Source organism: Oncorhynchus mykiss, chromosome 6 (genome assembly GCF_013265735.2).
Source record: "Oncorhynchus mykiss isolate Arlee chromosome 6, USDA_OmykA_1.1, whole genome shotgun sequence".
Lineage (NCBI taxonomy): Eukaryota > Metazoa > Chordata > Actinopteri > Salmoniformes > Salmonidae > Oncorhynchus > Oncorhynchus mykiss.
Window position 1 is genome coordinate 17,966,229 of NC_048570.1, and position 17,315 is coordinate 17,983,543.

Here is a 17,315-nt window from a genome sequence, read left to right on the forward strand (position 1 = left end):
AGAGAAATACTTTTTGAAATTCTCAATTATAGTGAAATTATCGGTGGTGACAATGTTTCCTAGCCTCAGAGCAGTGGGCAGCTGGGAGGAGGTGCTCTTATTCTCCATGGACTTTACAGTGTCCCAGAACTTTTTTGAGTTAGTACTACAGGGTGCAAATTTCTGTTTGAAAAAGCTTGCCTTAGCTTTTCTAACTGCCTGTGTATATTTGTTCCGAACTTCCCTGAAAAGTTGCATATCACGAGGGCTATTCGATGCTAATGCAGGATGCCACAGGATGTTTTTGTGCTGGTCAAGGGCAGACAGGTCTGGCGTGAACCAAGGACTATATCTATTCCTAGTTCAAAATTCTTTCAGAGGGGCATGCTTATTTAAGATGGTGAGGAAGGCACTTTTAAAGAATAGCCAGGCATCATCTACTGACGGGATGAGGTCAATGTCATTCCAGGATACCCCGGCCAGGTCGATTCGAAAGGCCTGCTCGCAGAAGTGTTTCAGGGAGCGTTTGACAGTGATGAGGGGTGGTCGTTTGGTCACAGACCCATTACGGATGCAGGTAATGAGGCAGTGATCGCTGAGATCTTGATTGAAAACAGCAGAGGTGTATTTGGAGGGCGAATTAGTTAGGATGACATCTATGAGGGTGCCCGTGTTTACTGATTTGGGGTTGTACCTGGTAGGTTAATTGATAATTTGTGTGAGATTGAGGGCATCAAGCTTAGTTTGTAGGATGGCCGGGGTGTTAACATGTTCCAGTTTAGGTCACCTAGTAGCACGAGCTCAGAAGATAGATGGGGGGGCAATCAGTTCACATATAGTATCGAGGACACAGCTGGGGGCAGAGGGAGGTCTATAGCAAGTGGCAACAGTGAGAGACTTGTTTCTGGAAAGGTGAATTTTTAGAAGTAGAAGCTCAAATTGTTTGAGTGCAGATCTGGATAGTAAGACAGAACTCTGCAGGCTATCTTTGCAGTAGATTTTAACACCCGCCCCCTTTGGCAGTTCTATCTTGGCGGAAAACATTATAGTTAGCAATGGAGATTTCAGGGTTTTTGGTGGTTTTCCTAAGCCAGGATTCAGACACGGCTAAGACATCTGGGTTGGCAGAGTGTGCTAAAGCAGTGAGTAAAACAAACTTTGGGAGTAGGCTTCTAATGTTAACATGCATGAAACCAAGGCTTTTACGTTTACAGAAGTCAACAAATTAGAGCACCTGGGGGGTGGGAGTGGAGCTAGGCACTGCAGGACCTGGATTAACCTCCACATCACCAGAGGAACAGAGGAGAAGTAGGATAAGGGTACGGCTAAAGACTACAAACTGGCCGTCTAGCACGTTCAGAACAGAGAGTAAAAGGAGCAGGTTTCTGGGCAATAATAGTAGAGAAAATTATTTATTTCAGCTTTCATTTCTTTCATCACATTCCCAGTGAGTCAGAAGTTTACATACACTCAATTAGTATTTGGTAGCATTGCCTTTAAATTGTTTAACTTGGGTCAAACGTTCCAGGTAGCCTTCCACAAGCTTCCCACAATAAGTTGGGTGAATTTTGTCCCATTCCTCCTGACAGAGCTGGTGTAACTGAGTCAGGTTTGTAGGACTCCTTGCTCGCACATTCTTTTTCAGTTCTGCCCACAAATCTTCTATAGGATTGAGGTCAGGGCTTTGTGATGGCCACTCCAATACCTTGACTTTGTTGACCTTAAGCCATTTTGCCACAACTTTGGAAGTATGCTTGGGGTCATTGTCCATTTGGAAGACCCATTTGCGACCAAGCTTCAACTTCCTGACTGATATTCTGAGATGTAGCTTCAATATATCCACACAATTTTCCTGCCTCAGGTTGCCATCTATTTTGTGAAGTGCACCAGTCCCTCCTGCAGCAAAGCACCCCCACAATATGATGCAGCCACCAGAGGACATTTCTCCAAAAAGTACGATCTTTGTCCCCATGTGCAGTTGTAAACCGTAGTCTGGCTTTTTATGGCGGTTTTGGAGCAGTAGCTTCTTCCTCGCTGAGCCGCCTTTCAGGTTATTTTGATATAGGACTCGTTTCAGTGTGGATATAAATACTTTTGTACCTGTTTCCTCCAGCATATTCACAAGGTCCTTTGCTGTTGTCCTGAGATTGATTTGCAATTTTCGCACCAATGTGCGTTCATCTCCAGGAGACCGAACGTGTCTCCGTCCTGAGCGGTATGACGGCTGTGTGGTCCCATGGTGTTTGTACTAGCGTGCTATTGTTTGTACAGATGAACGTGGTATCTTCAGGCGTTTGGAAAATTCTCCCAAGGATGAACCAGACTTGTGAAGGTCTACAATTTTTATTCTGAGGTCTTGGCTGATTTCTTTTGATTCTCCCATGATGTCAAGCAAAGAGGCACTGAGTTTGAAGGAAGGCCTTGAAATACATCCACAGGTACACCTCCAAATGACTCAAATTATGTCAATTAGCCTATCAGAAGCTTCTAAAGCCATGACATAATTTTCTGGAATTTTCCAAGCTGTTTAAAGGCACAGTCAACTTCGGTACGTAAACATCTCGCCCACTGGAATTGTGACAGGGTAAGTGATAAGTGACAGGATAAGTGAAATAATCTGTCTGCAAACAATTGTTGGAAAAATTACTTTTGTCATGCACAAAATAGATGTCCTAACCGACTTGCAAAAACTATAGTTTGTTAACAAGACATTTGTGGAGTGGTTGAAAAACGAGTTCTAATGACTCCAACCTAAGTGTGTGTAAACTTCCGACTTCAAGTGTGTGTGTGTGTGTGTGTGTGTGTGTGTGTGTGTGTGTGTGTGTGTGTGTGTGTGTGTGTGTGTGTGTGTATTTTTTTTATGTATATATTTATTATATATATATTTTATACAGGTTGCAAGATCGAATCCCCGAGCTGACAAGGTAAAAATCCGCTGAACAATGCAGTTAACCCACTGTTCCTAGGCCCTTATTGAAAATAAGAATTTGTTCTTAACTGACTTGCCCAGTTAAATAAATGTAAAATATACATATTTTAAATAACATCCCTACCTTGTCACAACAACTAATTGGCTCAAACATATTAAGAAAGAAAGAAAATCCACAAATTAACTTTTAACAAGGCACACCTGTTAATTGAAATGCATTCCAAGTGACTACTTCATGAGAGAATGCCATGAGTGTGCAAAGCGGTCATCAAGGCAACGGGTGGCTACTTTGAAGAATCTAAATATAGAATGTATTTTGATTTGTTTAACACGTTTTGGGTTACTACATGATTCCATATGTGTTATTTCATAGTGTTGATGTCTTCACTATTATTCTACAATGTAGAAAATAGTAAAAATAAAGAAAAACCCTTGAATGAGTAGGTGTGTTCCAACTTTTGACTGGTACTTTATATATAAAATAATACATATATATTTACAAAAAAAATAGATATCTATATGGGGGATTGGAAGTGATATAGATTGTGGCTTTATTAATGTAATTGTCTATCTGCAATAAAGCTGATCTACCCTAATATATATGAGGGTAGATGGACAATTACATTAATAAAGCCACAATCCAGATAATTGTGTGTGTGTGTGTGTGTAATACTGAACAAAAATATAAATGTAACAATTTCAACAATTTTACTGAGTTACAGTTCATATAAGGAAATCAGTCGATTAACAAAAAAAAATCATTAAGCCCTAATCTATGGATTTCGCATGACTGGGCAGGGGCACAGCCATGGGTTGGCTTGTGAGGTCATAGTCCCACCCACTTGAGAGCCAGGCCCACCCACTGAGGAGCCAGGCCCAGCAAATCAGAACTATTTTTTTCCCCACAAAAGGGCTTCATTACAGACAGAAATACTCCTCAGTTTCAGCAGCTGTCTGGGCTGCTGGTCTCAGATGATCCCGCAGGTGAAGAAGCTAGATGTGGAGGTCCTGGGCTGGCGTGGTTACACTGGGTCTGCGGTTGTGAGGCCAGTTGGAAGTACTGCCAACTTTTCTAAAATGATGTTGGAGGCAACTAATGGTAGAGAAATTAACATTCAATTCTCTGGCAACAGCTCTGGTGAACATTCAGGATCTCAATTGCATGCTCACTTCAAAACTTGAGACATCTTTGGCATTGTGGTGTTTGTAAAAAATGCACATTTAAGAGTGGCCTTATATTTTCCCCAGTACAAGGTGCACCTGTGTAATGATCATGCTGTTTAATCAGCTTTTTGATATGCCACACCTGTCAGGTGGATGGATTATCTTGGCAAATGAGAAATGCTCACTAACAGGGATGTAAACAAATGTGTTTTTCAGAGAAATAAGCTTTTTGTGCATATGGAACATTTTATTTGGAGCTAATGAAACATGGGAACAACACTTTACATGTTGCTTTTATATTTTTGTTCAGTGTAACAATCAACCTTGTGATTAACTGAGATAGATGAGTGTACCTGGGATGTTTTTTTCCTGATGCTGAGCAAAGCAAGCAGCGGGACTCTCATTTCCCCCCCACATGCACTTGAATTCGTTTCCCTGACTGAGGGCATAATCAACATGTCCCCCACCCCCGCCAGGCAACTGTACCCTGTTGATAGCTGGCTCACGCAAGCTCTTCCATTCAGTTTTCTCTCTCTCCATCTCTCTCTCCTCCGGAAGCTCCGGCAGGGGAGCCAGACATTTGATTGACTGGTGGCCGAGTCGGCAGGACAGCTCTTATTATAGTTTTTACCTCTGGCTGGGGGGGGTCTGGCCTACAGCCCCTGCTTTGTGTGCCCAATAGTCAATTAGAGGTGGCGCACCGCCGGGGACGACAGGGATGCAGGGTTAATTGCAGAGGACCTAACAGCTGGCTCTATCAGGGCCCATTGTGCATTGCAGAAGTTGTCACGGCAATCGAGGACCGGCCTGTAATCGTTGACTAATCAGCCATGTGCCAGATGACACCTCCATTAGCACAAGGCAGGTATTGTTTAGCGTGCCGCCTCTGGCTCCTCCCTCCACCCCCTGGCCTGCGCTTCCTTTCACAGCCCTGCTTTTGTCTGGCGTTGGGGGGGGGGGGGGGGGGGGGGGGGGAAATGTCATAGACCCTGATTCAATCTAGCCAAGGACCCAACAATAGGCACGGGTCAAGGGTGTCCCCTCGCAACAATGCTTTTTCAAATCTGTCAATTCCCGAATGGCAATACATTTAAACAAGTAAAACTTTTTCCAAAGTAAGTGATTCGGGCATGAGGGATTGGAAGGCCATTCTAGCCATTAATTATTAACTTGAATAGCTCCATAACAATGAGGTGGAAAGGGCAAAGCGTTGCTTGCTCGCTCCGTGGATGGAGGGAGGACAGATTGAATATGCAGCAGCATGGTGGAAATGGAAAAAAGTAGATTAGGATGGCTTGGCCTAAAAGCATTGTGGTTTATAGGGTGACAGGGCTGAAGCTGGGGCTGCAGCAGCTAATGTCCTCTGTGGCCCTCAATGGTGCTGACAGCTCATGCACATTTAACAGCAGCAACTCGTCTCTGGAGAACAGGTTAACGCCGGTGAACCTGGTGGATGTTGCACTGTGGCTGACCCTGTGTTTTCTTTCATCTTTCTCTCCCTCTCCCTCTACCTACCTACAAATCAGCTCCTGTTGTATTTGCCCCAACTCTCTCGTCCTCACAGCATCTTTTGATTTGGTTAAAGCTAATGCATGTTATGTGTATATCATTCTGTGAAGACATAATTGCAAACAGCCCAACCACCTAGTAGTTCCCCCTCTTTTTTTAAACAAGGACATTTCCTTTGGCTTTGTTGGTGTAGGATAAGAGGGGATAGATGAACGTGTAAAGTAAGCACCACATTGATACTGGCTTGTGCCTGAGAATGAGAAAATACCAGATGCTCTCATTTGATGTGTGACTCGTTGGCTTCTCATAATAACTAGAAATATCCCCAACCTGCTCATGATTTTAGAACGTTTGGAGCGCTAATAAATGGAAGCAAGGAAGGAGAGGATTTCATCCAGTTCTTTCCGGCTTATTCCTGTGAATATTCAATTAAGCCACTAATTAGAATGCCAACCAGTTTTATGCTGCTCTGAATTTGATACTGTACTCTCGCGTCTCTCTCCTTTCCTTCTCCCTCCTTTCCTGCTCCCTCGCTCCCTTGTTCCCTCCCTCTCTCCCTCGCTCCCTCCCTCGCTCCCTCCCTTCTTTGCCTCCAACTCACATAACTCCACGCTCTCCTGCTCACTCCGTCTGCCACTGCTTCTTGTGATCAACACAATTTGACCCCTCACTTAGAAGTGCACCGAATTTAAGTTTTTTTTTTTTTTACAGTCTAATTCCGTTCCCAGTTCTCTTTATTGCTGTATCGTACCCAGTGGACCTCATCATACCCAGTGGACCCCACCCCCCACCCCATCCTTCCCTCCTCCTCCCACCTTGCCTCCTACATCTTTCCCTCCTCCACCCCCACACACAGAAAATGAGTTAATCAGAATTCAGAGTACCGCTGTCTAATTAAAGGAGTGTTAATTGAGTGTTCAGGATTGGGCAACACACACACACACACACACACACACACACACACACACACACAGCTCCCACAAGACGGCACAGGGCACCCCAAGGACGATGCCCTTGGTGAGCTCCATGTCACCAAAACCGATGCAAGAACAGTTACATCCACTTTATCTGCTTTGTGTTATTAAAGGCCCTGTTGAGAAAGGCCCTCTGCTGTTCAGTCCTGTTCTCTTCAATTCCATCTCACCGTGCTGTAGTTTATCCCTAGCTCTGCCATCTCTGTCTGTCTCTGTCTCTGTCTTTGTCTCTCTGTCTCTGTCTCTCTCTGTCTCTCTCTGTCTCTCTGTCTCTCTGTCTCTCTGTCTCTCTCTCTGTCTCTGTCTCGGTCTCTGTTTACAGTAGTGGTACACACAGACACTAGTGGTGTGCTGGTCAGAGATTTTTTTTTGCCGCCTGATTTAAAATATTTCTAATTTCCAACATTTTGGTAGAACATGTCTAATTAGCTAAATGCAGCTTCTCTTCTGTCATTATATTTTGCCCTAGAAGACTAAATAAACCCTTGCTCACCAGAATCATTTAATAAATTGATAGATTGCTTCAATATAGTTGACTTAAGTAAAGTTTTCTGTCTGTTTCTTTCGTTTAGGGCCCGGGGAGTAAATGCAAAAGCAAACATTGGTACCTGAATGGCCTTACTGAAGAGCTCAGTGACTTAACGTGGTACCGTCATAGGATGTCACCTTCTCAACAAAGTTCATCAAATTTCTGCCCTGCTAGACCCCGGTCAACTGTAAGAGCTGTGTTTGTGAAAGGGAAACGCCTAGGAGCAACAACGGCTCAGCCCTGAAGTAGTAGGCAAAACAAGCTCACGAAACAGGAGTGCCGAGTGCTGAAGCGCGTAACACGTAACAATCTGTCCTTGGTTTCAACACTCACTACCGAGTTCCAAACTGCCTCTAGAAGCAACATCAGCACAATAACTGTTTGTCGGGAGCTTCATGAAATGTGTTTCCATGGAGGAGAAACCGCACACAAGCCTAAGATCACCATGCACAATGCCAAGCGTTGGTCCTTTGGGTTGGTTGACCATTCTTGATACACATGGGAAACAATCCATGTCACAATTGTCTGAAGGCTTGAAAATCTTTCTTTAACCTGTCTCCTCTGCTTCCTCCCCTTCATCTACACTGATTTGAAGTTAATTTAGCAAGTAACATCAATAAGGGATTATCACTTTCACCTGGTCAGTCTATGCCATGGAAAGAGCAGGTGGTCTTGTGTAAATTGGATTTTAAGGTATTGTTTTCTCTTATTCAACCTGCCCGTCACCCACCTGCCCTTCATCCACATAATATTTAATGACCCTAAACCCGCCCACCCTGTGGATATAACCATGGGGACTGCGGGCAACCCGTGCATCAATCAATCAAATACATGTATTTTTAAAGCCCTTTTTACATCAGCAGATACACTAACATACACACACATTACCTCTCTTACTCGGGTGCTTGGCACTAATGAGCGATGGCATTTAGAGATGTGCCCGCTCTGACACATGGGCATTGTGTGCTGGGTGGTTAAGGGCAAAGGTCAGCCCGTTAATTGCCTCCCTGCCATCTCCTCACCCTGGCGTAGGAGCCCAGTCCAGCTCTCACCACCACTAGCTGCACCCGGCAATGCCACTTCTCTTCACTTCAGGTAGTTTAATCTTGTGGTATCGGGGTTGGATAGTCATTGAAGTGATGGTTTGGAGAGTGGTAGTCGTAGCATTTTGCTATAAAGCCGTGTTGGTCTTTCCTGTTTTTCTTCTGTTCTGTGACACTGTTTCAGATGTACACGTGAGAGTGCCGGTTGTCGCCTCATGCCTCGTTCTGAAGAAGAGAAAAAAGTTTGTTCTTCCATCCCCAGGGGAAGTAATTAATCCGTACAGGGCTGTCAGGTGTTGAAATGAAGCGAGTGTGAAGCATTTAGTCCAGGAGGCATTGCAGGCTGTCGCCCGCCCAGGCACCTGTTGTCGTCCCTGCCCTACATTTCAGCAGAGAGCAGGATGCTCCAGTGATGGCAAGTGAAACACACAATCACAGCTGGAGCTCGTGCGTGTGTGTGTGTGTGTGTGTGTGTGTGTGTAGGAAACCCCTAGCCCTGGTGGGAGGCAGTAGGGGGAGGATGCTGTGTGTGTGTGTGTGTAGGAAACCCCTAGCCCTGGGGGGAGGCAGTAGGGGGAGGATGCAGTGTGTGGGTGCCTCAGTGTGTTTATCAGCCAGTACCATCTGTACTCTACTGCTCAGCACTGTGATCTACTGCAGCCAGAGCCAATAAGTCCCACAAAGCTGCAGATCTGGCCTGAACACCGCCAGGCAGTGTCCTTTCTCCATGGCCTTAGTTTACTTATCCTGACATACTGCTCCTCCTGGGAGAAGACCGATGAAGAGACCCTGGCCATGCACATCAAACACCACATCAAAGTGTGTTTGTGGGCGTGTGTGCATACGAGCGTGTTTGTGCACAAATGAGGGGGAGAGAGAAACAGAAAAATCGAGAGAACGGGAGAATGATGCAGAGAATTGTGTGTGTGTGTGTGTGTGTCACAAACCCTGCAACAAAGAAATGATTGTAGGCAATTAGAATCAGAAAAAGCACAGACACTAATTTACCACCTCCATACTTCTTCTCCTCCTCATACTTCTTCTCCTCCTCATACTTCTACTCCTCCTCATACTTCTACTCCTCCTCATACTTCTACTCCACCTCCTGCTCCTCATCCTTGTACTCCTCTGCCTTTGTGGGGCTGAGATAGGTTCTACCTGTTGACAAATGACGGGTGAGCCGGGGAGAGATGGATGGAGGGAGTAGTGGGGCGTTTCTCTGTGGCCAGCCTGATCTCATAGACTGAGTCTAGGTTTCTGCAGGAGGGAAAATATACGGCACAGCAGTTAGGTGTGGAAACTCACCAGAAAGGAATGGGAATTATCCACCTTTTTAAAAGAATTTCCTGGCTGTTTCTGGCAGGGTTTTTTAATTGTTTTTTTTCTCATGTGGCAGTAATTAGGAGAAATGATGGGGGTGCGAGGGGCGGCACAGGTCCTTTAAACCATGTGACGATCAAAGATGTTTTTTTATCCTGTGTTGTAAAGAAGATCAGAAAAAAACTGCCACCGTACCATTAGCATGTTTCTTTTCTCTTTAGAGCAAATTAAATAAGTACCTGTGGGAACATCAAAGCATGGTGCCACCACTGCTGTCACCAGGGAGGGTTGGGAGAGTTGTGTCCCAGTCCTGCTACCCACTAATCTGGATGCCTATGGTCCTTTATGCACAAGTCCAGATTCGGACATGTACAGTGTCCTTATCAGGAAACTCAAACTTGATGTTAGTCATACACCTGCAACTTAATATTAAGGTGTTCTTAATGTTTTGTAGACTGTGTATGACAGTTCCATCCCATTGTGATCAGTTAATTTACAGCCATAAACATGGGATTGTGTGTTTTTTTAAATCCAGTCTTAATAAGTCTAATTTAGGACCAATTGTGATGCTGGAGTCTGATGTATCTGTCATTGACTATTGAAGGTTGTGATATATAGGCCTAATATATCTGTCATTGACTATTGAAGGTTGTGATATATAGGCCTAATATATCTGTCTTGAACCATCAATGTTTTACTTCGACATACAGCATTTAATCCTCTTGTAGTCGGAGCAAAGGGAACGGCTTAAAAAGCATCTTCCATTTTGGCATTAAATTCACAGACATGAATACTATGCCCTCCCCCTGCTTTTTAACTCACACTTTATTTCCTTTATGATATGGATCTTGTCGATTGAATCATTTTCACAGTTGAAGGCCCATTGCATTGTAGAAATTAACTCTACATGGTATCAGTAATTGGAGCGGCGAAATTAGAGTTGTGACTGCTTAGCTATGGAGTCTCTTTAACATGACTTTGTGATAGGAAATGAAATGGAGTAAGTCCCGCTCACACATCCCCTACCCTCAACTCCTCAGGTTGCCATAACATTCGTTGACTGGTTCTTTGGCTTCTCATTTTGGTGCTTTTTTTGTTAGGTTTTGCAGAAAAATGACATTTTTGAAGAGGTTACAAGTCATTGGTGGCAGTTGATTTATCGTTGGTCAATTTAGTTATATTCCCTGATGCCACTTTTTGTCGGACGTAGTTAATTAGCCATGAAATTGTCTGAATAATGTTGTTTGAATCCAATATCGCCATGGTACCCCACCCCCCAACACTGACATTTTTTATTTTTTTGTATGGACATTTTGCTGCCTGCCACCTCTACTCACGTCGGTTAAACTCTTCCTACTTGAGTAAAGGCCAATCAAAGTGTTTTGTGTGAGCGGACTCCAACATTGTGGCATTTAATTTGGGGGGTTGGAATGGCTGCAGGTACTCCAGATAGCATAGCCCCACTACAACCACCAGTTTCAGTTGTGCATGACCCATGAGCTTGGTTATGAAAGTGTAATTCTGGTACCAGGCAGAATATCTATCTAGTGTTACACCCATAGAGATGCGTACGTATATGACTATATTAAGGTGTTCGAATCCAATCTGTGGTTACTCCCCTATACTACAACTTAGATCTAAACGTTACATTAAAATATATTTTTAAAATTCTGAACCATTGTAGTTATACTTGTGGTCACGTATTAGTTTGATGTTCCCTGGGGTGACGTATTAGTTTGATGTGACATATTAATTTGATGTTCCCTGGGGTGACATATTAGTTTGATGTTCCCTGGGGTGAAGTATTACTTGGTCACATGTTGGTTAGCTCTGTCCCTTGTTCTCACTCCAGTGTCTCTCTCTTTGTTTTGCAGGTGAGCTGGTGGTTCCCATGCATTCTCACCGCTACCCAAGTGTGGCTGAGCTGGATGCCTACGCCCAGAAGATGCAGAGCAGCCCGCTGTCCATCAAGATCTTCCCCACCAACATCAGGGTCCCCCAGCACAAGCACCTTAACCGGACTGTGAATGGCTTCGACACCACAGGTAGCCAGCGCTATAGCCCCTACCCACACCTCCACACCGGCGGCTACACAGGCCTCCTGGCCATTGTCAATGCCTCCTCATCCTCCTCCTTCGGCCCCACTAAGGGCATCATCAAGAACTCGGAAGGCAGACGGACTAAGCTCTCCCCAGCCCAAATAGCTGTGGCCCCGTACCCGCCCCCTAGCAGTAGCACTTTAGCCAATGGCCACGGCCAGATGGTGTACCACACGGGGTCCTCGAAGCCCCCTGAAGCACTTGCCCTATCCCGCTCGGTGCCCCCTAACGTCACTGTGGCCGGCTCTATGATCCCCGTGACAGGGGGGCGAGGCCTGGCCCAGCCCCTCTCCCAGTCCAATCTTCCCTCCATCCAGAGCATCATCTATCAGATAAACCAACACTGCCAGGCCCAGGCTCTGCAGCAGGTGTGCCAGGGGGCCACCTCCTCCACCGCACCTTCCACCAACCCCAGCCCCTCCAAGAAGGGTGCGGGGGGTGTCATGGGCATCTCCTCTGGCTCCTCGGGGGGTGGCTATGTGGGCAGCATTGCGCCCCAGCCTAACATGGTGTACACAGGAGCGGGGCTGCCGCTGGCGGCCCACAGTGGCGAGGCCATGAAGGCCGGGGTGTACTCGGACAGTATGGACTACATCCTGTGGCAGAAACAACAGCAACAACAGGCTGTGCTTCGCATGTACAGTGGGGGCAGCGGGGGAGGAGGGGCCATCAGTAAGTCCCCTGAAAGCTGTGGTGCCCCGGGGGGAGGGGGGATTATGGCCAAGGCCCAGGTGTTGTCGTCATCGTCCTCTTCCTCCTCCAGACCCTACCACCTGACGGGGGGCGTTGGCAGTGGGGGGTGCCTGGACAAGGTCAGCTCCTCCCCTCTGAACTGCATGGGGATGCATGGCAACTTCTCTGTGGGCCAATACTTTGCCCCGCCCTGGAACAGCGTGCTGGTCACCCCTGACAGTGACTGTTACAACCCCCACCAGGAGCTCCTGAGGACCACCACAGGAGGACCAGCTACGGGGGGCCACAGGGAGATGGGCTACCACCACCACCCCCACCACCATCACCACTACCCCGCCATGGACAGCGGGAGTGGGGGAGGCCTGTGCTGCAGCCTGCCCAGTAAGAGCCAGCTGTGCAACACATCGGTGCTGAGCAGCAGCCTGCAGTCTCTGGAGTACCTGGTCAACGACATCCACCCGCCCTGCATTAAAGAGCAGATGTTGGGCAAAGGCTACGAGACTGTGTCGGTGCCACGGCTGTTGGACCACCAGCATGCCCACATCCGCCTCCCAGTTTACAGATAGAACGGGGATGAGAGCGCGAGTGCCAGAGCTCAAGAATTAATGAATGAAGCGAAATCTGGATTAAAGGTGAGGGACAGAAGATCTTGATTACCTGGGGATGTACAAGTCTGTTGAGACTGGCACTGCTTGAAGCAGGGAGGGGGCTCCAGGGAGGGAAGCGATGGCGTTAGACTGGATCCTGTGTTGGATGACAGGCTGGGGGGGGGGGGGGGGGGTAAATAACCACTCAGCCCAGAGTGGTTATTTATCAGTGGGGGAGAAAAGGGATTTCAATGGTTTTGGTTTTTAGAAGATTCTCCTGATGTCCCGTGGTTGAGTTTGCCAACTGGAATTTGGGGCAGTTTTTTTTTTTTGTTTTGTTTTGTTGTTGAGTTGACTAAACCTTTTCCTGAGAATCATAGCTTGATATGAAGTGCATACAGCCACCTCTGTTCCCCCATCCAAATAGAACGCCAGTGGGGTGCTGTAGTCACATAGAAGGACCCAAAGGGCCAAGGTGTAGGGCTGCTTTCTAAACTCCAAAAGAATACGCACACACATACATTTGCTTACACAAGCACGCACGCACGCACACAAGCACACACACACAGACCTATATGCATACACACACATACACAAACAGATCACAATATACTAAGAAGAAAAATAAAAACATGGAATCAATACTTTGGTATGATGTGCAAGAATCACAATATTGACTGAAAAATATATTACAATATTAGTAATTATTGTTATAATTGATACTATAAATTGCACTGCTTGGAGTTTAAAAACATTTAACTTTGGAGTTTGGAATTGGGTAGTTTGGATATGATATGTTGAAGAAACTTGAAACTACTTTTGTTGTTTTCTATATTTGTGGGTATATTATATGCATTGGCTGCTATGGGGAAAAGTGTCTCAATGCTTTTATTGTTTCATTTGGGGTTTATTGGTTTATTTAGTTATTCCTCCTCAAACTGACAGGCAGTTTCTGATGTTCTAGTGTAAGGCATAGTGGCTGGCCAGAGTGCTCTCTTCTCTAACCAACACTGGAATCTACAGTATATCTTCAAAATAAAAAATGTTGCAAAGAAAAGATGAGAAAAATGTCACTATTGAAGATTGAGAGGTCGTCAACTATGACCTCTTGTGTGTATTTGTTTATTTTTGTCCCCTAGACCCCCCCCCCCCCCCCCCCCCCCTAACAAAGAAACCCCCGGTTTAGGAATCTGAAAATGAGGCTGAATCAGCTTTTTCATATGAGAGGGCTTTTTACTTAATTCCGCTATAATGCTATTCCTCTCTTGCCTAACTTTTATAAGTAAGTATGGTAGAAGTGGGATATCCCTTTCACTTTTGGGCCCTATCATATAGAAGGAGTGTGAGCCGGGACCAAAGGGGAGTCTGTCCAGGGTACACCGATGTGCCCCATACCCCGAAGAACAAAGTGAAACAATCATGCCCTGTCCTCTCAGGTGATGTGAGATGAGACAAGGTTCACTGCTTTTTCCTAGTACGTTTCAGCCCATGGTTGAGATGAGTTGAGCCCGGGTCATTCATTGACTTTAGGATTCAGAACATTTAAATATTTATGATGTCTGAGTTTCCCTTGAATGTGCTGCACTTAAATTACTGAGATGTCTAATGCCTTTTGGGACTCGAGTGAACCCGAGAAAAAAGACAAATTGGATCAGTGCAGCAGTGAAGCAGTCCTCTGGTCCTAAATTAGCATTTCCTTTGTCAGTCAAATTTCACTGGTAAATTGAATTTATTAACTGGAGAGAGAGCTGGGCTTTGTCACAAGGAAATGCTGGCAACAGTGGAGATATATAAAGTGCAATTATTATGACTGTATTAACGTTTCTCTGAGCTTACACCAAAAAATGTAAACTACAGTTGTGAATACATTCCCAATGTTCCCCGATCCCCATCCTTTTCTGTTTTCAGGTGTAAAATAAATCTCATTTGAGAATATATTCAGAAGCCAAATCTTGGCTGTGAGAATTGTCATTATTTTTCTACTGTCCTAAAAAAAAAATTAGAAAAGGATCTCAAGTCAAATATCCATGATTCTGGAGATGATCGTGTTTTTGGCGAGTCATGGTGTGGCTATATCTAAGGTTTGTGTGTGTGAAATGTGTGTTAAAAAGGCTTCATAAATGCTTTTGAGGTCATTACAGAACCCAAACTAACCTTTGCATTGCTCTTTTAAATTTGCCACGTGTTCAAATGGCCTAGTATGAGTTGCATCCATTGTTCACATACAATGAAAAATAACAATTATCAACCTACAGTCGTTGTATCTTCGAATTTGAAGATATTCCAACACTGTATCCCTAGATTTACTAGAGCCACAAAAAGGAGACAACTAACGGCATCCGCAAACATAATTTACGTTTTCCCCTCAACCCGCTTTTTAATCAGAATCATGAGTCTTAATGAATATGCTAATAATGTTTGTGGAAGTCCTTGGAATGCTGACAAAGCAAAGCTCTTAGACCAAAGAGTACCTGGACTTGCACTAGTAGTTTAAGTTAGCATCAAAGGCCCAATGCAGCAGTTTTTATCTCAATATCAAATCATTTCGGGGTAACAATATAATTACCTTACTGTGATTGTTTCTTTTTGAGCATTTTAATTGAAAACAAACATTTCTCAAGCAGGAAGAACTGAACTAAAAGTTTTCAGTTAGAACTGAAAATGTGCTGTTATTGGCAGAGCGGTTTAGAACGCGCTCTTATTGGTGTATTAACTAATTTACCACATGGTGATGTCACCAGGCAGGCCAAAACTCCATCCCACCAAAATAGGCTGAAATTTCAGGCATTATTTTCAAACAGCTCTTACACTAAAAGGGCATTTATAATTTTCACAATTTTACAGTATTATTCCAACATCGTTTGGAAATGTACAGTGCCTTGCGAAAGTATTCGGCCCCCTTGAACTTTGCGACCTTTTGCCACATTTCAGGCTTCAAACATAAAGCTATAAAACTGTATTTTTTTGTGAAGAATCAACAACAAGTGGGACACAATCATGAAGTGGAACGACATTTATTGGATATTTCAAACTTTTTTAACAAATCAAAAACTAAAAAATTGGGCGTGCAAAATTATTCAGCCCCTTTACTTTCAGTGCAGCAAACTCTCTCCAGAAGTTCAGTGAGGATCTCTGAATGATCCAATGTTGACCTAAATGACTAATGATGATAAATACAATCCACCTGTGTGTAATCAAGTCTCCGTATAAATGCACCTGCACTGTGATAGTCTCAGAGGTCCGTTAAAAGCGCAGAGAGCATCATGAAGAACAAGGAACACACCAGGCAGGTCCGAGATACTGTTGTGAAGAAGTTTAAAGCCGGATTTGGATACAAAAATATTTCCCAAGCTTTAAACATCCCAAGGAGCACTGTGCAAGCGATAATATTGAAATGGAAGGAGTATCAGACCACTGCAAATCTACCAAGACCTGGCCGTCCCTCTAAACTTTCAGCTCATACAAGGAGAAGACTGATCAGAGATGCAGCCAAGAGGCCCATGATCACTCTGGATGAACTGCAGAGATCTACAGCTGAGGTGGGAGACTCTGTCCATAGGACAACAATCAGTCGTATATTGCACAAATCTGGCCTTTATGGAAGAGTGGCAAGAAGAAAGCCATTTCTTAAAGATATCCATAAAAACTGTAGTTTAAAGTTTGCCACAAGCCACCTGGGAGACACACCAAACATGTGGAAGAAGGTGCTCTGGTCAGATGAAACCAAAATTGAACTTTTTGGCAACAATGCAAAATGTTATGTTTGGCGTAAAAGCAACACAGCTGAACACACCATCCCCACTGTCAAACATGGTGGTGGCAGCATCATGGTTTGGGCCTGCTTTTCTTCAGCAGGGACAGGGAAGATGGTTAAAATTGATGGGAAGATGGATGGAGCCAAATACAGGACCATTCTGGAAGAAAACCTGATGGAGTCTGCAAAAGACCTGAGACTGGGACGGAGATTTGTCTTCCAACAAGACAATGATCCAAAACATAAAGCAAAATCTACAATGGAATGGTTCAAAAATAAACATATCCAGGTGTTAGAATGGCCAAGTCAAAGTCCAGACCTGAATCCAATTGAGAATCTGTGGAAAGAACTGAAAACTGCTGTTCACAAATGCTCTCCATCCAACCTCACTGAGCTCGAGCTGTTTTGCAAGGAGGAATGGGAAAAAATGTCAGTCTCTCGATGTGCAAAACTGATAGAGACATACCCCAAGCGACTTACAGCTGTAATCGCAGCAAAAGGTGGCGCTACAAAGTATTAACTTTTGCACGCCCAATTTTTCAGTTTTTGATTTGTTAAAAAAGTTTGAAATATCCAATAAATGTCGTTCCACTTAATGATTGTGTCCCACTTGTTGTTGATTCTTCACAAAAAAATACAGTTTTATATCTTTATGTTTGAAGCCTGAAATGTGGCAAAAGGTCGCAAAGTTCAAGGGGGCCGAATACTTTCGCAAGGCACTGTATATAAAACACA

At 44.6% G+C, this 17,315-nt stretch overlaps 1 protein-coding gene across 2 annotated transcripts in view; it reads left to right on the forward strand.

Annotated features, from left to right (window-relative positions):
- LOC110525363 (protein FAM222A-like) overlaps positions 1-14,761 on the forward strand; it is a 66,240-nt gene extending 51,479 nt beyond the window's left edge. For both annotated transcript variants that reach the window (XM_036979495.1, XM_036979496.1), the window contains exon 3: positions 11,322-14,761. In XM_036979495.1, coding sequence (XP_036835390.1) covers positions 11,322-12,805 — 1,484 coding nt within the window. In that variant the 3' untranslated portion in view covers positions 12,806-14,761. The remainder of the gene's footprint in view (positions 1-11,321) is intronic.
- Positions 14,762-17,315: the final 2,554 nt, after the last annotated feature.